At 37.4% G+C, this 25,960-nt stretch overlaps 14 protein-coding genes across 14 annotated transcripts; 8 read left to right on the top strand and 6 right to left on the bottom strand.

The window, feature by feature from the left end:
* Positions 1-71: 71 nt before the first annotated feature.
* KQ657_004315 (uncharacterized protein) lies at positions 72-1,169 on the bottom strand (the record flags this gene model as incomplete). Its single annotated transcript, XM_043194989.1, has 1 exon — positions 72-1,169. One exon carries the CDS (start codon positions 1,167-1,169, stop codon positions 72-74), a length of 1,098 nt encoding a protein of 365 aa, XP_043050186.1.
* Positions 1,170-1,646: 477 nt separating this feature from the next.
* On the bottom strand, positions 1,647-2,544 carry COX4 (cytochrome c oxidase subunit IV; the record flags this gene model as incomplete). The annotated part of the gene is made up of 2 exons (XM_043194988.1): positions 1,647-2,126; positions 2,539-2,544. The coding sequence occupies 2 exons, from the start codon at positions 2,542-2,544 to the stop codon at positions 1,647-1,649; spliced, it is 486 nt and encodes a 161-aa protein (XP_043050185.1).
* A 1,281-nt stretch (positions 2,545-3,825) lies between these two features.
* Positions 3,826-4,188, top strand: RPS26A (40S ribosomal protein eS26; the record flags this gene model as incomplete). Its single annotated transcript, XM_043194987.1, has 1 exon — positions 3,826-4,188. The coding sequence occupies one exon, from the start codon at positions 3,826-3,828 to the stop codon at positions 4,186-4,188; it is 363 nt and encodes a 120-aa protein (XP_043050184.1).
* Positions 4,189-5,167: 979 nt separating this feature from the next.
* CDC55 (protein phosphatase 2A regulatory subunit) lies at positions 5,168-6,739 on the top strand (the record flags this gene model as incomplete). The annotated part of the gene is made up of 1 exon (XM_043194986.1): positions 5,168-6,739. One exon carries the CDS (start codon positions 5,168-5,170, stop codon positions 6,737-6,739), a length of 1,572 nt encoding a protein of 523 aa, XP_043050183.1.
* A 319-nt stretch (positions 6,740-7,058) lies between these two features.
* On the bottom strand, positions 7,059-7,466 carry COX13 (cytochrome c oxidase subunit VIa; the record flags this gene model as incomplete). The annotated part of the gene is made up of 1 exon (XM_043194985.1): positions 7,059-7,466. One exon carries the CDS (start codon positions 7,464-7,466, stop codon positions 7,059-7,061), a length of 408 nt encoding a protein of 135 aa, XP_043050182.1.
* Positions 7,467-8,615: 1,149 nt separating this feature from the next.
* On the bottom strand, positions 8,616-8,942 carry KQ657_004310 (uncharacterized protein; the record flags this gene model as incomplete). Its single annotated transcript, XM_043194984.1, has 2 exons — positions 8,616-8,800; positions 8,939-8,942. 2 exons carry the CDS (start codon positions 8,940-8,942, stop codon positions 8,616-8,618), a joined length of 189 nt encoding a protein of 62 aa, XP_043050181.1.
* A 1,745-nt stretch (positions 8,943-10,687) lies between these two features.
* Positions 10,688-11,758, top strand: NTA1 (amidase; the record flags this gene model as incomplete). The annotated part of the gene is made up of 1 exon (XM_043194983.1): positions 10,688-11,758. The coding sequence occupies one exon, from the start codon at positions 10,688-10,690 to the stop codon at positions 11,756-11,758; it is 1,071 nt and encodes a 356-aa protein (XP_043050180.1).
* Positions 11,759-14,645: 2,887 nt separating this feature from the next.
* KQ657_004308 (uncharacterized protein) lies at positions 14,646-16,361 on the bottom strand (the record flags this gene model as incomplete). The annotated part of the gene is made up of 1 exon (XM_043194982.1): positions 14,646-16,361. The coding sequence occupies one exon, from the start codon at positions 16,359-16,361 to the stop codon at positions 14,646-14,648; it is 1,716 nt and encodes a 571-aa protein (XP_043050179.1).
* A 1,250-nt stretch (positions 16,362-17,611) lies between these two features.
* INO4 (Ino4p) lies at positions 17,612-17,944 on the top strand (the record flags this gene model as incomplete). The annotated part of the gene is made up of 1 exon (XM_043194981.1): positions 17,612-17,944. The coding sequence occupies one exon, from the start codon at positions 17,612-17,614 to the stop codon at positions 17,942-17,944; it is 333 nt and encodes a 110-aa protein (XP_043050178.1).
* Positions 17,945-17,947: 3 nt separating this feature from the next.
* KQ657_004306 (diphthine--ammonia ligase) lies at positions 17,948-19,870 on the bottom strand (the record flags this gene model as incomplete). Its single annotated transcript, XM_043194980.1, has 1 exon — positions 17,948-19,870. The coding sequence occupies one exon, from the start codon at positions 19,868-19,870 to the stop codon at positions 17,948-17,950; it is 1,923 nt and encodes a 640-aa protein (XP_043050177.1).
* Positions 19,871-20,225: 355 nt separating this feature from the next.
* RPS9B (40S ribosomal uS4 domain-containing protein) lies at positions 20,226-21,235 on the top strand (the record flags this gene model as incomplete). Its single annotated transcript, XM_043194979.1, has 4 exons — positions 20,226-20,232; positions 20,293-20,322; positions 20,414-20,470; positions 20,673-21,235. 4 exons carry the CDS (start codon positions 20,226-20,228, stop codon positions 21,233-21,235), a joined length of 657 nt encoding a protein of 218 aa, XP_043050176.1.
* Positions 21,236-21,696: 461 nt separating this feature from the next.
* RPL21A (60S ribosomal protein eL21) lies at positions 21,697-22,563 on the top strand (the record flags this gene model as incomplete). Its single annotated transcript, XM_043194978.1, has 2 exons — positions 21,697-21,707; positions 22,092-22,563. 2 exons carry the CDS (start codon positions 21,697-21,699, stop codon positions 22,561-22,563), a joined length of 483 nt encoding a protein of 160 aa, XP_043050175.1.
* A 343-nt stretch (positions 22,564-22,906) lies between these two features.
* KQ657_004303 (uncharacterized protein) lies at positions 22,907-24,931 on the top strand (the record flags this gene model as incomplete). The annotated part of the gene is made up of 1 exon (XM_043194977.1): positions 22,907-24,931. One exon carries the CDS (start codon positions 22,907-22,909, stop codon positions 24,929-24,931), a length of 2,025 nt encoding a protein of 674 aa, XP_043050174.1.
* A 291-nt stretch (positions 24,932-25,222) lies between these two features.
* Positions 25,223-25,786, top strand: ASR3 (Asr3p; the record flags this gene model as incomplete). The annotated part of the gene is made up of 1 exon (XM_043194976.1): positions 25,223-25,786. One exon carries the CDS (start codon positions 25,223-25,225, stop codon positions 25,784-25,786), a length of 564 nt encoding a protein of 187 aa, XP_043050173.1.
* Positions 25,787-25,960: the final 174 nt, after the last annotated feature.

The raw sequence follows: 25,960 nt of genomic DNA, 5'->3' as shown, positions 1-25,960 counted from the left end.
CTAAGTCGACTGTTAAATCAGATCTTACGCTATTCAACCGTACTATGGCTTTCCAAACATTGTATAATTTTTTAGTTAACCTTACTTAAACCAACACCACCACCCAAAATGACATTTTCAATGTTCTTCATAGCCATGATAGCGGTGTAATCGTAATTTTCCATTGTAGAAGCTCCGATATGTGGAGTTAAGATTACATCGTGTCTTCCAAACAATTCTGGATGAATTCTGGGTTCTTCTTCATAAACATCCAAGCCAGCAAAGAGAACTTTCCCTGACTTCAATCCCTTCACCAATGCACCTTCGTCAATGATAGAACCTCTACCAATGTTTATGATTCTAAAAGGTTTGGAAATCAGGTCTATAACCTCTTCATTAACCAAATGAACGGTTTGAGGTGTACCTGGAGCTGCAATCACAATCAAATCCACAATATCTCTAGCATCAATGATATTCTTATGATATGTAACGGGATATTTCAAAGACTTTTCCTCTTTATCAGATAATTTATTCCGTTTGGTGTAGTGAATGTTCATTCCAAGACCATGGTACAATTTACCAGCAATTGTTTGTCCAATGTTACCAAATCCTACGATTAATACGTTGTGACCACGAGGATTCAAACAACTTCTACCAGCAATAATCTCTCCAAAGGCATAACCAGTAACAGGACCGGGTTGAGCGTGACCGGTTTCGGAGTCGAATGCTCCGGATTGAGAAATGCTTCTAATTTGAACCGTATGATTGATCTTTGGGCTCACAACTTGTTGAAACATACAAAAGTTACGGAAACTAGCCAACGTGTTGTACATCACAAGATCAGCAACAGGCTCTGCGGCACCTTGAGAAGGAACATTGGTCAAATGCATGTTCCGACTAGCCATCCCTGAACCGTCATATCCATCATATCCAACAGAACAAACAGCCACAAGCTGTAAAGAAGTAGGAGCATTTTTCAAAACCTCATTTTTAAATCCTCCAATCCCTGCAAACCCAAGCCAACCTCCATAAATGGCTGCAATATCATGGAATTTAGTTTGGAAATCCAGTATTAATTGCGTATCACTTTCAATAGTGTAGTCGATACACTCAAATTTCTTTCTGAATTCAATGTATTCAGGAAGATCCTTGTTTAAGTCTCCAACAAAAAGTACCTTAGGCTTAGTCATGTTATCAAGTTGATATCGTACATTTTCCAGTTTGTAGGCTAAAGTTTCAAGATTCTGTAGGTATATAAATACTCACTTGGTGATTGGATTTTGTGGCCCAGAACCATAAGGCATTAGTGCAACTCAAAATGGAAGGTATCACCATTGTATTGTATTTGTTCGATAAGAATACTGTTAAAAAAGACCTAAATGGTTATTCAAAGCGTGGCATTATTGAATGATCCTACTTATCGATGCCTTACATTGTATCATGCTACTATATTGTTTACGACTATTTCAAAAGTGTTTATTGATATGACAAGCCAAATATCTAATTGGGATCCAGCTAAAAAAGTGTTCATACAATTGAGCTGAATCAATTCAAATCAAATTCGAGAGGAAGGGAAATCAAATAGTAATAATGGTCATGGATTTTTAAATCAAGATGCAAAGTTCCTTTCCAAATAAATTATTTATTCATTGGTCAACCCACACTGTTTAGTGGTGAGAATGTTCAGGTCTACCCAAGTACTTACCCTTAAAGGCAGTACCACATTGCCAGCATCTGGAAAGCTTGTCACCTTCGACCTTCATCCAGTATGCCTTGTGGTCTTCTTCACCTTCACTTATCTTACCTCTACATCCAACATAACGGTAACCAACATAAGTTGGAACAAGGTATGGATCGTTGTAGGTACCCTTACCTTCAAAGATAGGGTTTTCGACATCGAAAACATCAATACCTTCTCTTTTACCTAACATTTCAAATCTTTCCAAACCAGTGGCTTGGTCAATGTCAGTTGGGATAGTACCAGGTTGAGCACCAGGACCAATTAAAGAGTCATCTGGACCAGTGACTTCAGACAAAGTGGAAGCAGTCTTGGTAGCAACCTTGGTTTGAGCCAAAACTCTGGTGGTGCTCAAGAGTCTAGTAGAAGTTCTAGCAACACGGAAAGAACGAGCAAGCCTATAAATGTTCTGTTAGTATGAAATTGTTTGCTGTGGGTAATAATAGTAAATTGTCTTCAAAGTTTTCTGGTTATGGATTTGGTCTTGAGATATTCATTGATAAAGCATGAAGTTCAAGAACATAGAAGCAGATAGTAATAAGAAAGGACTTTAGATTGCTCAGCTAATACTGTTATCGTGGCTAAGGAGTATCCGGTTTATATTGGAATTTCATTAAAGGACAAAAAATGGCTTGTGGACTGGGAGGAATCCCTTATAATCTTAATTGATGGCCGATTCAAACATTTCATTTAATTTGTCAGTGGATGTCAAAACATAGTTGGTAATCTGAAGGACACACCCCCAGGAGAATAACTAATCAAGAAACCACAACTACTGAAGACATAAAGGCAGATTTTCGGTCTGCCGTTTCGCTCTCAACATACATTGCGAATAGATACACTTAAAAGATAAGGACGGAAACGTTAGGGGGTTCAAGAAAGAATGGTTGGATAAAAACCTACACTGAAAATCAAACGACGAGAAGTTGATGCTTCACAAGAATTGTCGGGAAAAACTTGTTTAAAAGTCGTCCCAGAATTATGACAAGATATGGAAATGTCGGCTGATATCTATGGGAGATTTGAGTTGTTTTCTGTCGGGTAAAAATTAACGGATATACAATTGGTGGGAAACCCTACACTTTGCTGGTAGGGCCGAAAATGTCGGATAACTGGCAATGTTGTTTCTGAAAATCAGCCAATGTGTATGTACTATCAGACACAAAATCCAATTGATGTCTGGATTAAGATTGCCTGTTCTGTCGCGGACTAATTGTTAGCCATCCACCAACCCTCATTGGCCAGTTGTCTTGTCGCGATCTCAATATCCATAATAGGAAATATTATCCTCGTAATTACGTTACGTCCAGTTAATGTCGCATTTATTCGTAAAAAAATAAAACTAGGTCTACCAACCCTAAATCACGCGTCAATATACAATTACAGCTAGTCACTTTTACGGGATCTCATATTATTGATGGACGCGCGACCAATGCATCACGTGAGAAAGAACCTTTCCTAATTATTCTACGTTATACACACGTCACCACCGCAAAGGTGGAGTACAAATTTTACACGACCTCAAGATAACGTTACACAAATGTGAACTTTACTATGGTACTATGGTAATCGCTACCATAACGGAGCTACCATATCACTACAAAAAGTTTTCACCTTGAGAGAGGAATCTCCCTGTACCCTTTGCCAGTTTGGATTTAGAAAAAAGTTTTTCACTTTCCAAAGACTATACTTCTTACACTTTTTTTAGACATAGCAAGATAGGTATGTGGAATGACCCCTAACCGTATATCAATCAAGTAGGGTGGATGAAGCTGTATATTCGTGGATGCAATATATTCGAAGTGGACAACCTTATGTGGTCAGTTCAAGGATGCTGAATTGAGTTCCTACTAATTCAAAGCCAAACTCTTTAGAACACAAGCCAAGAACCAATTAAGTTTAAGAGGTCATTATAAGCGAATTCACCAATGAACGTAATGTAAAGGTTGGTTGTTGCTAATTCTGAATTACAAAATTTTCCTATTGATAGTGATTTTTTTTTTTACCTCGACATATACTATATCTGTTTTCCACTGATACTTGATACTTGATTCATTCTGGAGACTTGAAGGGAATAATTTAATACTAACATCGCATTTTAGTACAAGATGCCAAAGAAGAGAGCTTCCAACGGTAGAAACAAGAAGGGTAGAGGTCATGTCAAGCCAGTCAGATGTTTGAACTGTGCTAGATGTGTTCCTAAGGATAAGGCCATCAAGAGAGTCACCATCAGAAACATGGTTGAAGCTGCTGCTGTCAGAGATTTGTCTGAAGCCTCTGTCTACCCTGAATACGCTTTGCCAAAGTTGTACAACAAGTTGCACTACTGTGTCTCCTGTGCTATCCACGGTAGAATTGTCAGAGTCAGATCTAGAGAAAACAGAAGAATCAGAACTCCCCCTCAACGTAAGAGATTCTCTTCTGACAGAAAGGTTTCTCCAGCTGATGCTGCTAAGAAGGCCACTGCCTAATTCAACCTTATGTATAAATAGTGGTGGTTGCTTTGTCTTTTGACAGGTGGGACCCATATTTAGGTAATAACTATATTTTCAGTAAAGTTCTTTGAGTAAAGTGTTTGGATGTTTATCTTGAGAGTATCACGTGACACCCCAGTCATCACCCAAGGCAGACTTGTTTTGTGACGATTTCTCTTATGATAGTCAAAATCAACGTTCCCCTTCAATATACATTGCTCTTAGTTAATGGCTAAATTCCTTAACTGCATTAGGCTCACTTTCCCTGGCAATCTCCTTTTTCAGACAGACAAACTGCGCGTGCGCCTTACATTTCTTATACATATGATCTCTCCCTTATTAAGTAGCCAGTTACCATCGAATAAGAGGAGAGTCAAATGATGCCGAAAATTAATACTACACAGACAACAGAATTACACAACACAACGGAACTCTTTACATTGCTTTATGCCTACTTTACATTGACTTTATGACTACTGTAGTTCTCTCTGCTTGCATCTTTATTCCCGTAGATCTTCCCTAATAGTATCTAGGGTGAGTATTCGTGGGATGTGACCCAACAAGGTTCACACACGACTTTTCTCAGAATCCTTTGCCCAATCTGATCGACGGTCAAACGCAAAGCTTGAGCTCCTTGTAATAAAAGGTACATAGTTAATTCTAACCAATTAATACAATAATAACAGCGGTAACCACCGATTTCGCGTAATCATACCATTACCTGAACTGTGAGTTTGAGCAACAAATCTCATTGATTTTATTTTTCGTTGATAAGACAAAACGCATTGACAGACCAACGATCCACAGCTTAGAGAGAGTTGACTCTAGGGAATAGTTTCCAAGAGTTAGCCAGAATATTTTAGAAAAGAGACCCTTTTTCCGGTTAGTTACCTTTTTGACTTGTTGTTGGTTGGTACAAGTGGCCAATTGGCACTGGGCTAAAAGATTTTAGATTCATACTTGAAGACTTTAAACCATGGCTACACCTTACGATTCGAGTAATCATCAATGGAAATTCTCCCAATGCTTTGGAGACAAAGGAGATGTGGAAAACATAACAGAAGCTGATATTATTAGTACTGTTGAATTTGATTCCACGGGAGATTTTCTTGCAACTGGTGATAAAGGTGGTCGAGTAGTTCTTTTTGAAAGAAATCATTCTAAGAAGAAAGATTCATGTGAATACAAGTTTTACACCGAATTTCAAAGTCATGATGCCGAATTCGATTATTTGAAGTCGTTAGAAATTGAAGAGAAAATCAATAAAATCAAATGGTTAAACAGTGCAAACAATGCTAAGTTTCTTTTATCCACCAATGACAAGACCATTAAATTATGGAAGATTATGGAACGTCTGATTAAATTGGTGAGTGAAAACAATTTGAATGGTTTAAGTCAATTACCTGCTAGTGCCTCAAGTATTACCAATTTGAAGTTACCTCAATTGCAGGTTCATGATAAATTGATTTCTGCTCAACCTAAAAAGATTTACTCTAATGCTCATGCTTACCATATCAATTCCATTTCAGTCAATTCTGATCAAGAAACGTTTTTGTCATCTGACGACTTGAGAATTAATCTTTGGAACTTGAACATTGCTGACCAATCTTTTAACATTGTTGATATAAAACCTACTAATATGGAAGAATTGACTGAAGTCATCACCAGTGCTGAATTCCACCCTAATCATTGTAATTTGTTTATGTATTCGTCTTCCAAGGGTACAATCAAATTACTGGATATGCGAGCCAATTCATTATGTGATGCCCATGCCAAAGTTTTCGAAGAATACTTGGATCCTGCTTCTCATAACTTTTTCACGGAAATCACCAGTTCTATTAGTGATGTCAAATTTAGTCATGATGGTAGATACATTGTTTCCAGAGATTATATGACGGTTAAAATATGGGATTTGGCCATGGAAAACAAACCTATAAAAACCATCAACGTTCATGATAGTTTACGTGATCGATTATGTGACACTTACGAGAATGATGCCATCTTTGACAAGTTTGAAGTTCAATTCAGTGGTGACAATAAATCAGTAATGACCGGTTCTTACAATAATCATTTCATGATATATCCTAATGCCATTAACTCGTCTGCCGATAGTGGTCGAAAGACAAACAAAGGCAAAGATGGACCTATTTTCAACACCTCTTCATTTGTTGGTAAGCATAAACGTAATGCTAATTCTTCTGAAGATTCAGATGTTGATGACGATGACGATGACGATGACGATGAATCTTCCCCTCCAGGTGTTGACAATTATCCTAATTCACCAAACACGAATCACCCTGATGAAGAAGATCAAGAAGAGATTATATTACAGGCAGATAAATCAGCTTTCAAGTCAAAGAAGATTGGCTCAGGACACAATGGCATGAAGAGACGTATGATGAATGGATCAAATAGCGGCTCCAATAGCCTGAATGAATTTGACAATATGGATTTCAAGAAGAGCATTTTGCATTTATCCTGGCACCCAAGAGAGAACTCTGTGGCCATTGCTGCCACAAATAATTTGTATATCTTTTCTACATTGTGAAATGATCAGAATACAAATAGAAATACGAATGCACCCCCCAATTCTTTTTTAAGGGTTACATTGCACTATTGAATGCAAGCCATGCTATTTAATTCTTTCATAATCTCCTGTCTAATGTTTCTCCTTCTTTATAGTTTTATTGTCGTTTAAGTTAAGATGAACCTAATTAAAGGGTAGAAATCATTGAACTACGGAAATACAAGTCATTTTCTTTTAAATGTATCTTAACATATATGCTTGAAATAATAGAAGTAAACTAGACTAGACTTATAATTTGACTGAATAGAAGGTGGAAACTGTCAACATTGTTTGGTCAGCTTTAAGCTTCAATGTTTCTGTTAACATCAGAGTTCCAGAACAAAGTCTTGTCACCATCACCCCAGAAGAACTTTCTGGATCTGAGGTTCATGTAATCGTATTGAGTTGGCCATTCCTCATCACTCAAATGTTTTTGGTGTTCACGGTGCTTAGCATGCTTCATTTCAACGTTAGCAATTGGAAGAGCAGTCAAAGCAATAACTGGGAAAGCAACGAAATAAGTAATCTTCTTCCACAAGTTGGTGATACCTTCAGAGTGAGCAGCCTTTTCACTGGCATTCTTAATGAATTCTTCACCAGCAACCTTGTCTACCTTAGCAGCAGGGAAAGCAGTTTCATTGATCAACTTGGAAACTGGTCCGTGACTGTTGAATCTGGTGAATGTTCTTTGTGTGACTCTTCTGAACATGATTGGGCTCGTGAATAAATGCAAGAGTTTACTAATGCTGTTGGGTTCTCTCTTGTCAACTTTGTTAGTGCCTGACTATTGGTGGTTTTTTTCGTTCTGAAGAGGGCCTCCTATTGGCGTGCGACTGGTCAAAAAAAAATCTCACCCCATTTTCATTCGATTCCTTTTGAATCTCATTGGCCGTCGACGGCGCTACCAAACAAACTTCAGATAATCTTTATCGAACGGTACAAGGCATACGAATTGAACCATGTAATTGAATCACTTATATGGTCAAGATAATACTTGTATTTACGAATTGAAGAGATTTTGAGTGGCATTCTGCGCAAACAAAATCGCTAGTATTTATGTTGTATTGATTGTTGTAGACATAGTCAATAATTAGGCCATTGATTATGTGCCAAATACAAAATTAGAAGGTAACCATGTACGTCCATATGGTACATAAACCTGGCGTTTATGGAATGGTTTCTTATGATTTGGATATTCTTTCTGAAGAAACTGTTTGTAAGAATGAGGAATATAATATCTTTGGAAAGTTGTAAACCAAAGTAGTGACAAATTATCCAACTAGCAAAGTGCTTATTTCGACAGTTGTAGGCAAATATTTTTTGGCATAGTAACCGAATCCCACAGATTTAGGTAGTCCATCATATATCGATAAATCAATCACCGGTTGTTCCGAACCTGCTAACCCAGTAATATCGATATAGAACCCTGTGTCAACATCAGTAAACCTCGTCTATGATATTTAGTTTATCTTGGTTACGATGTGGTAAAGTAGGGGTAAGATCTATGAAATACCTCCCGTATTCGATCTCACTATTATTCTCTCCTGCCAAGTCGATTACCATGCTTTGATTGAACTGCTTTGCTAATAAGTGCAATTTTTGATTGGCATTTGCATTTCGTAATCTTTATTTCGGGGAATGGGCCCATCTGAAAGCCAACCCAAATGAGTACCATGAGCCAACGATATTTTAAGCCATGTGTCTGAGTGAACAAAAACCATGCTCTGATAGAATGCATATGCATAGTGGTAAAAGTGTAAGTGCCATTCAATTTATCACGATCGTTATTCAACAGGAAGACTGTGGTGTCCCCTCCTTTAGTTGTAGTTTCAAGTACTCCTCCAAAGAACCTCCAATCTTAATGATCATCAGAGGCTGACTTTTGAGTTATGAGAGCTTCGTCAAGATATTTTAAAGGTTCAGAAACCTTAGAATCGTAGTATTGCTTTGAGTGACTATTCAAAGTATCCTTATCCTCGAGGTATTTTGCAGTGCCTTCAATAAAATCTTCATGAGTCAACAGAATCAGTGCATTTAAGTTAACTGAATCAACATTTTTGGAACCTGGATACCTTTGGACCCTTCACGTTTTTCGATATCTTCAAGGGGATTTTACTGGGCAATTTAGAATTCACTGAAGGGCAACACAACATCACTATCAGATTTGGAGCGGGCATGAACTCATATACATATGTTTGAGATAAACTGGATCTTTAATTTGGTAACTTTCAGATTTCAGGTGGATATGTCGTCACATACTATGGTTTTTATCTTGCTTGAGTTGGAGCAAAGTTTTAACAATTTGAATGCCTTCTGGGTTTGTGAATGCTGACTTATTTCGGATCAACATGGCAGACTATCTTTTCAACACCTCTTGAGTTACATCAGGCTTAATAGTCTCCTGTTCTTCTGTGTTGTCTTAAGCAAGAGTTACTGGGAATGTATGCGCACACATAGATGATTCTTCCAGAATAATACGGACAAAATCTTCAACAAGTGCAACATAATCCGCCAAATGGAAATAAGGTAATGTTACACCATCATATGTGATCTCCTTTGATGATTGAGATAAATACAGTGCCAAAAGACCGAACGTGACTCGTGCATCAAAGGGCTGTATTGGAGAAGCTTGTCATGTTCCAGAACTCTAATGACATGAGGTTTATCGGTAGTATCTAAATATTTTTCAATCCGGAATTGACAGTGATCTTATCTGTGCTGGTCTCGTTCTTATAAACATGACTAGAAGTTACTTTTCGGTAAAAGTTATCTGGAAGACCTTGAAAAAATCCAATGTCTGTTAAGATCTTACGAGAACTAATGTAGTAGCGAAGCCACTCAAACTTATGCTCTGGAGTAGTTTGATGGTGCAAACAGAAAACGAATACAATCACAAGACAGAGACTTATCTCTGCAATATGATAACCACGTCGATCTAATTTTCGGAGTATGATAATGGGCGTCACAGTCAACTTTCACAAATACTAATGAAGCAAGTTAGTTAGTCAACATGTCCGACTCGCCGATCTGGTTTTGGTTTTACTCAGATTGTTCTAATATCTGGGAATCAACATAGCTTCTCTTTTTTCTTCGTAAATACATTATAGAAAAGATTTTTCTTTAGTTCTATAGATTTTATTTGACCATTCTATAACGCCAGACGTTGGTCAGCTTTAAATTTGTAAGGAGTTATTCCCCCATCGGTTATACTTCACTGATACCAGTAATTGAACATCCCTTTTAAGCGGAATAACTAATGAGATTTCCCTTGTTCCCTAAAGCCTACCTGCGTATACAACTACTATTTTTTTATTCATAATAATGGTAATATCATAAATTGCTCACACCCTGCCTGAATGTCGTTTGGGTTTTTGACGCACAGGATAATCATGTGTCGCGAACCAACCTGTCAAACGGTCTTTGACGTGGATGTCAAAGGAAACTTATTTCTGTTCACTCTCAATATAGGAAACCTACGAAAGCCGGGAAAAGCTTTAATACGATTAGATGATCCCACTTTGCGTTTAGATATGTCAAGGAATTCAAGTGCTTTTACAGGTAAAGTCTAACTGCACAAAAGGAAGCTATGCGAGATATCGTTACAAAATACGATAAGAATAGTGAATGCGACAAAGAATGCTCACATCGGAGAAAAGCAGAGTCTGCCATGACTTAATAATACGTAATTATTCGTACAACTGGTAATTATGTATGAACAGGCACTAAAAATGATATACCTATAGATGCTAGCTAAAAACAGTATAAATTGTAAATCTAAAATAGTTGATAAACCATCAGATCGATACATCCAGATTTTTTCAGAGTAAAGTTGATTACATAATATCTTATGTAATACTCACAAACAACGTACTTTTTTATCTCAACCTCCAATGCCATCACTAAACGGTTGCTTAAAACTAAAGGCAACAGATGAATCTCCGTATTGCTTGTGTCCAATTCAACCCTCGTGTGGGTGAATTAGAGAAGAACATTGCCAAAGTTAAAAAGTTACTAGGCGATGCCTTTGCTCAGAAGTCAACTAAAGAAAAGGAGGTAGATTTGATAGTTCTACCTGAATTAGCTCTTACTGGGTATAATTTTGATAGTCCGCAACATATTAAGCCATTTTTAGAGCCCACACCTCCAGGAGATGGAGTTAGCTTCTTATTAGCTCAGGAGCTTAGCAAACAATACAAATGCTTCACTTTGATTGGATATCCTGAAACAACTCCACAACAAGTGACTCATAATTCATGTTTACTTACTGCACCCCTGGGAAGCTTACTTGTAAATTACAGAAAGACTTTTCTTTACGAAACTGATAAACAATGGGGCTGTCACGAGAATCCCGAAAAGCCTGATGATTATCCATTCTTTCCTAAATTCGACATTATATGGGATAAATCCTATTACCTTAATAGAGATGGCGAAAAGGACTACAAGCCAATCCGTACTGCACTCGGGATATGCATGGATATGAATCCTTATGAATTTACTGCGCCATTCAATAAGTTTGAGTTCAGTCTTAGTTGTTTGATTAACCAAGTCAAACTTATTCTTTTTCCAACAGCTTGGTTATCATCATTATCACCAAGTATTGAAGAAGGTTTGTCTAGTGAAGAAAAGCTGAAATTAGCTAAACCATTTGAAAAGTTTTGGGATACTGAAACCTCTGAAACTTCTGATGATCCTTGTGATCCAACATTTATTGCACATGAACCACTGAAAAGCACGAATGATTATTGGATATTACGCTTCTTTCCATTTCTCAATCATCCCATGAACCAATTGCCATCATCCAAGGTGACAGTGGTTATCAATAATCGGGTAGGAGTTGAGAAGGACATTTTGTACGGTGGATCTTCGACTATATTTCAGATGGATCTGAGTATCAAATCTACGATAGAGCTGACTGGTGCAGATAATGAAAGTGTAGAAGTTCTTGGTTGTTTAGGAATGGGAGAGGAAAGTGTCTTGATTCGAGATGTCACCATAGAATAACGATACCACACGTACAATCAACTCATTGCCTGAGTCACAACCATCTCTAAAATTGGTTAGAATATTAACGTAAGGCATTTAAAGCTATAAGGTTGTATCGTCGGTAAAATCACAAATTCTTACAGGACGCGTTCCTTCCTTAAAAGGTAAAACAGGTCCAAGGGGCTAGTTGCATGTCTTCATAGCGTAACAAAACACTCTTTAGGCAAATTTTCTATACAATAGAACGGTAAAGAAGAAAGCAATTAAATGCAGATATGGAAATCTGGACCTAGATTCGGAGATGAAGATCATGTATAGGGGCAAGTGTTAATGCAGACACATGCTCAGTGTATAATATACAGTTAATAGCATGGTTATTTTAGGAGATTGTTTTCATTGAAGTGGGGTTAAAATGGAGGTGTTTGTGGGGTGGACGTGGGGGAGGAAAAATAGCAGCTATTTGAGAGAGAGGAAAGAATAGGTGTACCCGGGAAAAGATTATCAAATTAAAATGTACTAACTACAAGAAGTTAGTGCACACATTTGAAACTTATGTAGAGGATGATGATGGTTGTGACATGATTATACAGGGTTGTACCATCTGTATCTGTATTACTTCAGACCTTTGACCCTTTTAAGTAAATTAAGTACTCAAATTACTGTACTGCATATAATCCGATGACTTTGTTGCTGCACAAAATCCGTTAGACCACATCATTTGTCGACCTAGAAGTCAACTTAATTTATTACTCGAAATTAAAAGGTTCCAAATAACTATAAAGCACAAACAGAAAAGTAATCAAATTGCAATCTCCAGTACATAGTATTTCTGTGTGATCGAATATTACGATTATTAAAACAAATCTAGGTAGAGACGCCACTAACGGGATGCCCCTCGTGTCTATCATAACTAAACTAGATTGTTTCCAACCACACAAAAATAACTGTATTTCGTATTTTAAATATGTAAATGGACTTAAAATAGACCGGGTAGTGTATAAACCAGACATCCGGTGACATAGCAAAATGAGTAAATCTTTCAGAAAAGAATCGTGGTTTGCGGCCTAACTTTATGAGCTTAAGCCCTTCCATACCACCACTTTTTTTATTGACCAATTACTTCATCGTAAAACATAATGCTATAACATATGTTATTCCTACGCGAACTCTGTGCTCAGAATTATCAGAATAAATATTAATATTACCAAGCCGGGGCGTATATTATCCCACAAGAGTTCATTAAAGTACTTAATAAAATCATTGGTGTTCAAATTTGTGGAATGTAGACCATCGTTGAATCTAACAATCGTGTATCCTGGCAGAACAATAAAAATATACTTTGGCTTTGTTTTGTGTTCCGAGGAGTGTGTGAGGGTTGAGATGGCGGCGTAGCATAGTTGACTTTTGGCGTGGCGTGGCGTGGAACGAAATAAAATGAGGCTCTGCTTATTGCAGGCGGTCCTCGATAGGGAGTGTATCGTAGATGATAATTTGTCCATGTGGGAAAATACATTGTTTTTTTTTTCCGGGACCTGTTGGCAACTATAAATTAGCCTAAGGGTGCCCTCATTTCTGGCTAAGTTAAAGTTTGTAGAGTCTTTTTTCTTCTCCTTTTCCAACCACCAATACTATCTTTCATAATGCAATTCAAGACCATCGTCCTCGCTATCACCGCCGCTACTGTTGTTTCTGCTGCTAACAACACCTCCAACGGTTCTAACACTACCTCTTCTTCTAAGGGTTCTGCCGGTGTCAACATTGCTTCTGCTGGTTTGTTGGGTGCTGCTGCTGCTGGTGCCATTGCTTTGGTTTTGTAAGTTTGACTACTTAATTAAATGCTAAGGGATTTCTAGCCTTTGGGCACAGAACAAGCAAATGATCTGCTTTATTTTAATGCCAGGGTAAAAGGGTGTGGTGAACCAACCCTTCAAGGTGGAACACTTAAATGCAAACTACTTGGTTAACCATGTTGTTTACTACCACGTTCCTTTTTTTTCTTTAATGTTTTGCTGTTAATTGGCATAGTTCCGATTGTTTTATTATTCTGTCTTACTTCAAATTTATTGCTAATACACTAATTATACAACAGTAACTTGAGTATTTACTTGTAGATGGTATTTAAACTGTATCATTCGAGCCATTATACTATTTATGATAAACACTTAAAACTTTTGACATTTTGGTGCCACAACCTTAAACCCGAGATAAAAAATTTTCGTAGCAAAAGGAGGCGAGGTGCTTATCGCTCATGGGTTGCAAATCTTGTGTCTTCCCACGACTGGGCTAAGGTTTCCCTTCAAGTGCATAACATCAACATTACTTTTGTACCCTGGTTACGTTTTATCGCGTGTATTTGCCACGACAATCATGTGCAATCTTAATGTACAAGCTTTGTTGCATTGTGGTAGATGCTTATAATATCACTATTAATGTCATGATACTACCAGAAGCTGGCTTAAGCTGTTCCCCAACATACGTGACACTATTTGGCCGTGAGTCAAAATATTACCGTATGTATCCACACCTACCGTTGTCTCGGAAAGATTCAATTGATAGTGGTTAACTATTCCAACCCAAGATTGAGTTATACCACCAAAATTTGTGTCCTCAATTTACGTACCATTGACAGTGACAGCTTCTGTCATATTAGGCTGTAGCTACTGCTATCGCAAATTTGTAACATGCTTGGCTAGTTATCATACTATGTGAAGTCGTACAAATGTTGCATTTTGTAAATCTTTTCTTTAGTAGACAATCTAACCCTTCTTCTAGTATACGGGGAAAGTGTTCGTATTTACAAGTTAGTTTACTATGTCCAACAAACATTCATGCTTAATAAGGTCGTAAATTCATCATAGAGTTATTGATATTGTAATAGAACGTATTCAGCGTTTGAAAGCCCTTCTTATGCGTAATCATCAATCAAGTACAACCAGAATTCACTCCTGTCGTTTTTGATTAACAGAATATAGTCCTTTGGTGAGTTTGTTGGCAAATTGTTTAACTTGTCACGGAATTCTTCAATTTCTTCCCACAAGTCTTCAGAAAAGGCTGATTCCTTAACCTTCATCAGGTTAATGAATTTTGTACCCAACCCCCATTTATCTTGTAACGATACTTGATTATTATATTTTATGTTACCAGGGGTATAGTTGGTGATAAAGTGGATACGATAGAACACGCTCCAATGATAGTCAGCAGTGTAATTGATGTCACGGTGTTTACCGAAATTAGGAGTGAAAACTAAGCAAAACTTACGATTGTGGTGATTGCATTCCCTAATTAAACCAGTTAATTCAGCTTGGCTTGCACGATCTTTTTTCACTGCAAATGGAACCACCTCCAAAATCCACCAAAACAAGGTCTTCAACAAAGTACCATACCCACGACCATCAAATCGAGTCAACTTCTGGGGAGGATTTTCCTGTAATTTAAACAACTTAGACTTAGATGCAATTTCGTCTTGTGTGTTTAATGATTCACTGGATTTAGGAATGAATTTCAATTGAGGTGAAGAGTTAAAGGATAAAATATCATGCCAATACCCAAACAAAGTATACTGGATTGCTTGTTTTGAGTTGAAGTCATCAATATCCTTTGGTTGAAACAAAACACCCATAGTTTGGGCCTCTTTCAAGAGCCATCTCATAGGAACTCCACTTAAATATCTTAATTGTTTATCCCATGGGTGATCTGATGGAACAGACCCTTCAACCGTAGTATCAGTATGCCAGCCGCCTCCCACATCCCCATGATTTCCTGAAAACATTAGCTCCTTGAAAGATTCCTCAACTTCACTACTGCTACCACCTTGTTCCACTTCCTTCAATCTTGATTCAGCGTCTTTAATAAATAATTCCTTGAATTTTGCCCTACGTTCATCAAGACTGATAGCATGTCTTGTATGAACAACGTTGGAACTGCGAATCACATAAGGGAACATCTTATCTCTCAACAACCCCACAGAGTTTACAGAGTCAAAAATCCCCATGAAATAGATGTTAACATTGAGTCTGCAAAATGTCTCACCAAATACTTCAAACAAAGTTCTCATGTCATCTGTTTGAGCTTGAGCCTGGGCCTTTTGCCAGTTACTATAATATTCCCAAGCTTGGTTCGTTAAATGCTCAAGACCACGATATAATAACCCCACTCTTTCTATCATACCCGCAAGTGCACGGCATGTAAAACTACCACGACTAAAGCCAAATAAATATATTCTATCACCTGGCTTGTACTGGGATACAATATAGTTATAAGCAGCCACGACATGACGTGAAAGTGATGTAGCTATGGCTTCATCAATCATGTTTGTCACTACATTGTCTTCGCTTTCCGCTTCAAATCGGGCCCCAATACCTGGTTGATAGTAACACACTTGACTTTTTTCGTCCATCAAGGTCATTTGAAAGAGACGAAGTACATTTGTGTAGGGGTTGGTACCAAACTCATTGCTAGTTCCATCAAGGAAGAGCACTATGTTCTTGTTAGTCTCAGGATTGAATTCAGTTTGTGGACCAACTATTACCTTTCTAGATGATGAGGCGCCGCCGCCATATAATGGGAATGAATCACTGAGGTTGGTCAGCAGAGAACCTGACAGTGCCGCTGTTTCAGCCATGATTAGTTAATTGTCTACTACCTAGACGTCAATATCATACTAATTGCCTTCAGGAGAAAGAGGTCGAACTTTATAGGTGACCAACCCGGGAATACTTTCGACAAAAGCTTGGAGTTCCTATTATAAAATGTAGCCCTGTATAGTTGTAGTCACGACTCTTTCATTCTGTGGTGCGGCCTATTCCAATCCAAGCACTTAAGTATGTGAACTTGTGTTAACGCGTACATGTGTGTGGTATAGTTGAAGTAAAGGGGGCACCTACAACCTTATATCAACATGTGGGGTTGTTTAAGAATCTCTGCTGATCTATAAATGAGGCATTACTCAAAGGTGATGTTTAACTATAGATAATACCTAAGAAATTTAATAGGTTGCTTTTCCTATAGATCAACATTGTTTGGTTCAAATGTGAAATTCATGTGTGTTGAAAAGTGAACTTTACTTGGATGACTGTATGACATTTACGACCTTTACACTTTGTTACAAGCTTGCTACATGACATAATATCACTAGTACGATTGTGGTGCAACATACCTTCAGTGTTGTAGATTTTGGATGTTGTCTGCGTAAAATACAAAATCTGTGGTCAGATATTTTAATGTAGAGAACGTTATGCACTGTTTCTTATACCATATGGGGAACTTTATTAGTTGCAGCTTCACTTCGCACATGTTAAAAAGTACACATAAGCCATAGCATCTACTGCTGTGTCTTAAAGTAGCCATTAGTACTCTTTCTGTGTATAGAATAGAGAATACAGTATACAGCTTAGTAAACATTGAACCGTGACCCCGTAGCAATGATAATGTCGTTGTGTCGAATTCATACTTTGTCATGAAATATCCATTTATTTCTTGCACAATTACTCCACAAATTTGTAAAATATACTTCTACTCACAAACACCGTATATCTAACCATTAGGCCTGACAGTGAGCTCATTCAATGTAATTGTAGGCAGATGGCGATAGTGTTTACGAAATCCTTCTATGATTTGTAAACATGTTCCGTTGTAAAAAGTGGGGGCGTTTTACCTTACAGTTCGGTTATGTGACACTAGTGGAAAATCCATCTATATTCCTAACACGGAAAGAGACTCAAAAGTTTCACATGAAGACAAGTTGTCATAATAATTGTAGGATTTACTTATCAGGTGTTACTGCAATCAATTTATAGATTAAGATTAATATATTGGAATTTGAATGAGTAGGCATTAGGGCTATATACTAATTAAGGCTTCAATCTCCACAATATGAGCGACTCCGATGACAAAAAGTCAAACAAAACTTCAACGTTGAGTGAAGAACAAAAGAAAGCACATCATATTGCCAGTGAACAGAAAAGAAGAGAGAATATACGATCAGAGTTCGACAAAATTGTTTCTCTTACCCCCACGTTATCTGAAAGTGAAAATAGACTGGAGTTAAATATCTTGACAAAACTGGCAGACTATATTGATTTGCTTAAACAGGAACATACAGACTTGATAACTAAAGCGAAAAAGAAAGGAATATTCATCCCACCAAATTTAGTATATGAGGGGCCTTCAAGTGACGCTAATTTGGACTTGGGGAAACAGGACTAACCATCAATTATATTCGACTTTCTGGATAACGCAATACTTGTAATGAGTACCCATAGAATCATAAACTCCAAAAACAGGTAAAAGATCAAAATCGAAATCTTTGAACTGTGATGTGTTTTCATATGGGGTGAAAACTTGTTGATATTGTCCAGCCACTGCTATGTTCTTTATTTGCTCAAAATCATTGGTAAAATATACTCCAAGCTTCATTTGACAATCTTTACTACCAATAATGAGTTCCCCTTTTTGAGAATCAATGGGGTCTTCTTCATCTTCGCCGTCATCATTTTCATACATGGATACCTTATTAGAGAATGCTTGCGCACCCCATTCTACTCGTGCACCCCGAGGTAACGCAGGAACAGTTACTATCACCATTCTGTCCATCAAGGATCCATCATATTCTTCAAAGTATGCCTTGCTTGTCGATAGAGCAACGTCTATAGGAAACTCAGGCGTAATAAACCCAATAATAAAAGCCCATTCATCGATGTCTACTATTTTTCTAACACTATCCAAGTGTTGCAATGCTAAGATGGACTCCCTAAAATGATCTCTGGTGGTTTCTAATTCCATCAGGGAGGGAATCAAAGGAATTTGCCCTGATATTGTAGCCAACTTATACTTTTCTACTTCATCCACTCTTACTTGAGAATAAGGTCCGATGTTATGAGGCGCCCAATATGAAATTGAACGTATATGAGTACCTTGCTTTCTGCCTTTATTTTTAAGCACAACACATGATAATTGTAAGTCATGAGACCCCAAAGTGGTTGAGATGCAAATTCTGGATGGTGGAAGGAATAACCCAGCAAATCGAGTGTGATAAGTCTTGTTTATTTGTCCAAATTCAGACATGTCTTTGAGAAGCATATTTACATGCTGAATATCATTAAATGTGACACCGTTCTCATCAAGTATTGTCTTTAATTTGTTGAATATTTCACTTGCTTGTTCCACTATGCCACCAGAGGCCGAAGAGACCAAGTTATTGATGTACACTCTTCTTTTGGTGGTTACAACTTTGTAACAAGGTTCGTAATTGGTGGTGGTGGCTGCTTGAACTTCAAGAGAAAGTAATGATACATTGGGAACCTGAATAGGTGAGACTTTATCAATATGTTCTAAGGCTTCCTCAGAGAATGCATTCAAAATTGGTCGTCCTAAAGTTGGAAGAGAAGACTCCTCTTTGGGAACTAGATTCAACTTAAGTCTTAAATAGTAAACATCATCATTAGAATGCTGTATTATTTGTTGTTCTCTAATCTCTAACTTGAATTTTTTGAAAATAGGTGAGTCCAACACCAAGGTTTCAAACTCACCACCTTCTCCACAAATATGAACTTGATACATAGCATTCAACTTGATCAAAATAGGGTACATTTCACTAATAGACTTCCCCAAATGTTTCTCATTTAAACCAATGGCTGCAACTTTTATTAATCTAGCATCAAGTCCGTTGGCACACATCTCACCCATCAATTCCATTTGATCTCTTTGCCAAAGGTATGTAAGGGAGACCAAACCTAATCTCTCACATACGTTTTCCACTCTAGTTCTCTGATAATGTGATAAAATTGCACCACAACTCACTCCACGCACTTCAGGATGAATTTCCTTAACTCTGGCAAGTAATTGATAGAGATCTTCGATCTCATCATTCATGGTTATGGAATATTCGAGATCCTGATTAGCTGATTTTCCACTGATCTCTTGACGATACAAGGGTACATCCAAACACTGACTATAGTAATCAATGACATCATGGCCTACAGTTTGAAACATAAATGAGTCTATCTCATCGTTATCTTGGGCTTTAGGTGGATATAAATTGGCTAATGCAATTAACTCATGTCTTTGTGATAAACAGTGGTGTATATTAAAGAAAGAGTCTTTACCCCCAGAAACTAATGCCATGAATTTCATCTTACAATTGTACCGTCTATGGACGACTTATCAGCTTATCTTTATCTTTCAGTTTACCCTATTGATAACTAGGTACAACGTGATCCACTACATGTATACTGCACTCAATACTTTCTTAGTGCTGAGATTTACCTACACTCTCAGTTACTTTGAGCACGAACGATAAGTCAAGGCTCTCTTCAAAAGTACAAAAGCGTGCACAAACCAAAAAATGAAAAATTCTCTGATGAATTTTCACGTACATTTTTTTCCTGTGTGTCTTCTTGCAAAATGTACTTTAAAAAACCTTGAAAATTTTCACTCTCCTCTTTCTCTTCTTTTCCTTTCTTTCTTCATCTCAAGAACATAAGTCAACATGCCTCGTATGTACATTCCATAGACACTGCAATACTAATAAGTTCACTTTATACAGCCTTCAATAGCTTATATGGTATTACACCCACAAGCTAGAGGTTCGGGTCCTCATTTCAAACATCAATATCACCTTCAAGTGTATTGAAGCTTTTTCATTCGTGACTGAACTCCCGACACTTCAGTCACTAGGTAAAATACCTACGCCTATCATTAATTCAAGACATGCGAATGCTGACTTATTGAAGCGTAATGAAACCTAAGATACTACCATTACAAGTATTTTTTACTTGATGTATGGGGTTGGTATTGGAAGCATGGAATGTTTCCTTACAACCACAGTATTTTTGTAAAGCAAGTGTTTGAAATGAGTGTAAATCCTTTTGTATATTGTAATTATTGAGTATTGTTAATTTTTATTATCAACTCAAATTCTAACATTAATTCATAGGTGCTCCAAGAACTTACTCTAAGACTTACTCCGTCCCAAAGAGACCTTACGAATCTGCTCGTTTGGACTCTGAATTGAAGTTGGATGGTGAATACGGTTTGAAGAACAAGAGAGAAATCTACAGAATCGGTTTCCAATTGTCCAAGATCAGAAGAGCTGCTCGTGACTTGTTGACCAGAGATGAAAAGGACCCTAAGAGATTATTTGAAGGTAACGCCTTGATCAGAAGATTGGTCAGAGTCGGTGTTTTACCAGAAGACAAGATGAAGTTGGATTATGTCTTGGCTTTAAGAATCGAAGATTTCTTGGAAAGAAGATTGCAAACTCAAGTCTTCAAGTTGGGTTTGGCTAGATCTATCCACCACGCCAGAGTTTTGATTTCTCAAAGACATATTGCTGTTGGTAAGCAAGTTGTCAACATTCCATCTTTCATGGTTAGATTGGACTCTCAAAAGCACATTGACTTTGCTCAAAACTCCCCTTACGGTGGTGGTAGAGCTGGTAGAGTTAAGAGAAAGAACGCCGGTAAGGGTGGTGATGAAGCCGCTGAAGATGAAGAATAAATCTTTTGATGTTGAGGTTATATAAAATCATTTCACTTTTTACTTAATTCATATCACTTGTCATTTACTCGACAATTACTTTTCTTATCTAGCATCTACTTCTGTAGATTATGTATTTTATTAATGGGTCATTTTAGTTACAACTAGCAAGTAGTGACAATTGAGTAGTTGTCATGGATAAGACATCTTAACGGTTAAACAGCAGCCTCTGTTAACTTGAAAACTAGGGTGAAGTACGATTTACTAAACAGTCACCTCCATATTCACGTGATAATTAGGGCTGAACCCCAAAAGTATATGCGATCCTGTGTGGTGATGACTTTTTTCTTTGGTGATGATGGTCCTTCACACAGTTCTCCCGGTACTCGTTCCTGAGGAAAAATCCAGTGAAAAATTTATTCTTTATTGAAAGGACGTTAGTATTCTGGTTGGTTACTATATCTGAATATCAATAATCAAAGATGGGTAAATCGTATGTGGAACCATAATGTTCAAATGACACGGGCCAAGAGAGTTATCCAAATGCTCCCCAAACTTGCAAGCGAAATCGTTTAAATGAAAGTGTGGTGGTGAAGACCATGTTAAAAACCAAGTACACTTTATTAGAAGTGGAATATGTGGGAAATAGAAGTGGACATCTGATATTTTCGACCAGATAGGCTTAATACTGAAAAAAGGCTATGGATCAGGGAGATACAATTGAATTTGATGAGTGGTTTGAAATCTGCCTTAATGTAGTGGGATCCTTGATCGAATAGTAGAGTTAAGAATAACACAAGTTTTAATTCAAACAACTTTTATTGGCCAAATTCATTTACTATTAAAATAACGTTCGAATACTAACATTATAAAATAGTCACGGTTACAGATCTCGTACTCGTTACGCCTTTTCCCGTGACTTCAAGAAGCACGGTGCTATTCCTTTGTCCACCTACTTGAAGACATACAAGGTTGGTGACATTGTTGACATCAAGGCTAACGGTTCTATCCAAAAGGGTATGCCTCACAAGTTCTACCATGGTAAGACTGGTATTGTTTACAACATCACCAAGTCCTCCGTCGGTGTCATCGTTAACAAGATTGTTGGTAACAGATACATTGAAAAGAGAGTTAACTTGAGAGTTGAACACGTCAAGCACTCTAAGTGTAGACAAGAATTCTTGAACAGAGTTAAGTCTAACGCTGCTGCCAAGAGAGAAGCTAAGGCTAATGGTGAATCTGTCTACTTGAAGAGACAACCTGCCAAGCCAAGAGGTTCTAGAGTTGTTGCTACCGAAGGTAACGTTCCTCAAACCTTGGCTCCTGTTCCTTACGAAACCTTTATCTAATCAAACTGCTTGGATTTACCTTTTCCATATGGTTGGATTTGTATATGTATATCTATGCTTTCTAGATTCAGAAGTTAAACCTCTAACCTTTTAATGCATAAAATTGTATAACTGAACAATTGTTTGTAGTACATTTCACATACCAATATTGTACCAGTATTGAATTACTTGCACTAGTCCCCTTCGTAATAGTAACATGGTGACCAGTGAATTGATACTTGGTAAAGCTTATCTTGGAAGTCGTGCACAGGATCATATATTTCCGGTCAAGAGCTAAATATACCGTTTGCTGTTTACAAGAACAACCAAACTCATTATCATTTGGCGATACATTTGATACGAAATGGATAGTGAAGGATTGGTATCCAAAAGACCAGTTGGTGGTTCCAAAAGCAGCGGATCGCATGTTTTCAGTGATGCGCTTCAATCATGGACTGAAATTGACTTGCCCACATTACAGAAACAATTAGATGATCAAGGGATCTCCCTAAAGGAAGATCAAAAGGCCAGTTTATTAGGCAGAAAGGAATTGGCTGCAAAGACCAAAGAGTTCAGAAAGCTTTCTGAGGAAGAGAAATTGGATCAAATTAAACCTTTATTGAAGCTTTATCAGAATGAAATTGATAGTTTGAACAATAAGAAGAAAGTTGTGGAGAATTATTTCTTTGGTATCTACCGAGTATTGGCCGAAGCACCCGATCCACGCCCGTTGTTGGAAATTTCTGTGGACACAGTAATGGAATCGGCTGATGCTGATGAGTTGAAGAATGAAATCACCAGATTGAATGAAGAGTTGAGCAAGAAGGCAGATTATGATCAATTAAAAGATAGATTACTTAAAACAGAGCAGAAGAATGCTGAAGTCATGAGCTTGAAATTGAATGCTAAGGAAGAAGAGATGAAGGCGCTTTTGGAGGAAAAGGAATCAAATTGGGTTGAAACTGAAGCCATGTTGAACCAACAACTTAAAGATTATCATAAACAAATTGAAGAGTTGAGAACTTCTAAAGAAGTAACAGAATTGCAACTAAATTCCCAAAATGCACATCGTGACTCGGATATTAATTCTGCATCGATATTGGCTGAATTGGAAGTTGTATCCCGAGAAGCAGAAAATGCCAAAAAGAGAATATTTGATTTGCAAAAGCGTAATGAGAAGTTGAGAGCAGAATTATCAAGATCACAGCAAGAAGCTGAATTTACATCATTAAAAGTTGAATTTGAAAAGAGGACTTCGGAGTTGGAAGGTGAAAACTCACTTTTATTGGCCAATTTAAATGAAACCAAAAGAAAATTGGATGATCTTAGGCACGAGAGCGCATTAAAGAATGAATCCTACACCAGAGATTCTGGACGGGTGAAACTGGAGATTTCAAGTCTAAAGGAAAAATTGGCAAAGACAAGTGATTATGATGAAATCAAGCATGAATTACAACTTTTAAGGCAAATTGAATTTGGTGAAGAAGAAGATAGTGATAATAATGATGGTGAAGCAAATGAAGATAAGAATGAATTTGGATCGATTTTATCTCGTCGGAATAAAGTCTTATCTAATGAATTAGCTACCATGAGAGCCAAACAAGAGGATTATGAAGTTAAAATCAGTCAATTAGAAGGAGATTTGAATGCTACCAAAACTGAACTTTCCAAAGTTCAACAACTTGCTGTTAATCTTGAAAATGATTTGGTTGATGTGCAAGATGCCACTGGAAGTGTTATTAATGATAATGCTTCAATTATTTCTGGTATGACTGGAGTTACAAGGATGACCAGAAACAATCTTGGAGGGTTAAGAAAGCCTTCACTTGCACCTGTTAGTGAGGAAAGTTCTATTTTACCTATTATTACTAAACAAAGAGATAGATTTAGAGACAGAAACAATGAATTAGAAGAGGAAGTGAAGAAACAATTCAACATTGTTAGTGATATGAGACGACAAATCAATCAATTGAAGAAGGATAATGAAGAATTATATGAAAAAACTCGGTATCTTGCAGCTATTAACACTCAACACGGTAAGAAGGATAATCATCATCAACGTCGGACTTTATTACCTAAACAGAATGCTATTGACTTGGAAGATAATCCGTATCAAAAGTCATATGAAACCAAATTGCATCCAATTGAACAATTCCGTATACGAGAACAAGAAAGAATCAATGCCAGGTTATCACCAATTGAAAGACTTTTCATTTCATTCACCAGAGCTGTCTTATCAACCCGGGCAACAAGAATGCTCTTTTTCTTTTATTGTCTAGGGTTACATCTTATAGTCATGTTCACCATTATCCACACTGTTTCAACCAACTCACTCATGATAGCCGAGGTAGGTATTAACTCTGGTACAGGGGGGATTCCCACATCATAAGCATAATATTAATACTATAATAGCTAGTAGTATACGTTACTTACCAGATCTGATTAGTAGTTAACAGTTACAGCGTTACCCGGCACTTTGAATACTGCATATTATTCTACTCCACAAGTTGCCTTTTAAAATGTAGTCTGTATATAAAAGACCCCCTTATAGCAATGCCACCGTCCTGACTTGCCAAACGGAGCTCAGCTTCCTTTTGCCATCTTCTTTATGAAACTACTTACTATTCTTTATACGATATTATTGATAAGTACTACTATTACTACCAGTCAACAGATAGCCATGAGTGACGATAACATGCAAGAGGTTCTCAAATCGCTTGAGGGCAAGACCCCAGAAGATATTATGATTGATGTTGGGAACGGCAAGAGGGTTCCATTGTCCAAAGTTAACAAGCCTCATGAACAATTGAGGGGGCCCAACAGACATGGAATTCTTCATAATCTTATGAATAGACCCATTGAGCCACAAGTGAGGAAACAAGAAGAAGAATGGGAGGCTCAACATGGACAACAAAAGAAGAATGATCCAATTCTTGAACCTGGTAGTCATAAACCAATTGTGGATGTTGACTCGTTCCCTGACGTTGAGCCTGATGTAAGAAAGCTGGAACAGGAATTAGAGAACCAACGGATTCAAAAAAATGCTATTCTTGATCCGGGGAGCCATAAGCCGGTTATTGACGTTGACTCGTTTCCTGAAGTTGAACCCAATGTTAAGAAGCAGGAAGAGGAATTAGAGAAGGAACGAGATTTAAAGCACGGGATTTTGAATCCTGCGGTCCACAAGGCAATTCCGGATGTTTCTTCGTTTCCTGAAGTTGACGATAGTAAGAAGAATGATTAGGTTAGTATATAAGCGTATATAGGAGTATAGGAGTAAATAGGGTCTATTACCAGTTAGATTTAGTACTTCAGTAGTGCAAACTACTCTACTCTACTCTACTCATTGAGGTACTGCTGTATTTTGTACCACCATACTTTGTAGCTTGCTCACTATAGTATACTGACTATTGTTCCT

Source organism: Scheffersomyces spartinae, assembly GCF_019049425.1.
Source record: "Scheffersomyces spartinae strain ARV_011 chromosome Unknown scaffold_6, whole genome shotgun sequence".
In the NCBI taxonomy this organism is placed as follows: Eukaryota; Fungi; Ascomycota; class Pichiomycetes; order Serinales; family Debaryomycetaceae; genus Lizanozyma; species Lizanozyma spartinae.
The sequence above is the reverse complement of the archived record's forward strand: the minus strand, read 5'-3'. Positions and strand labels throughout refer to the sequence as shown.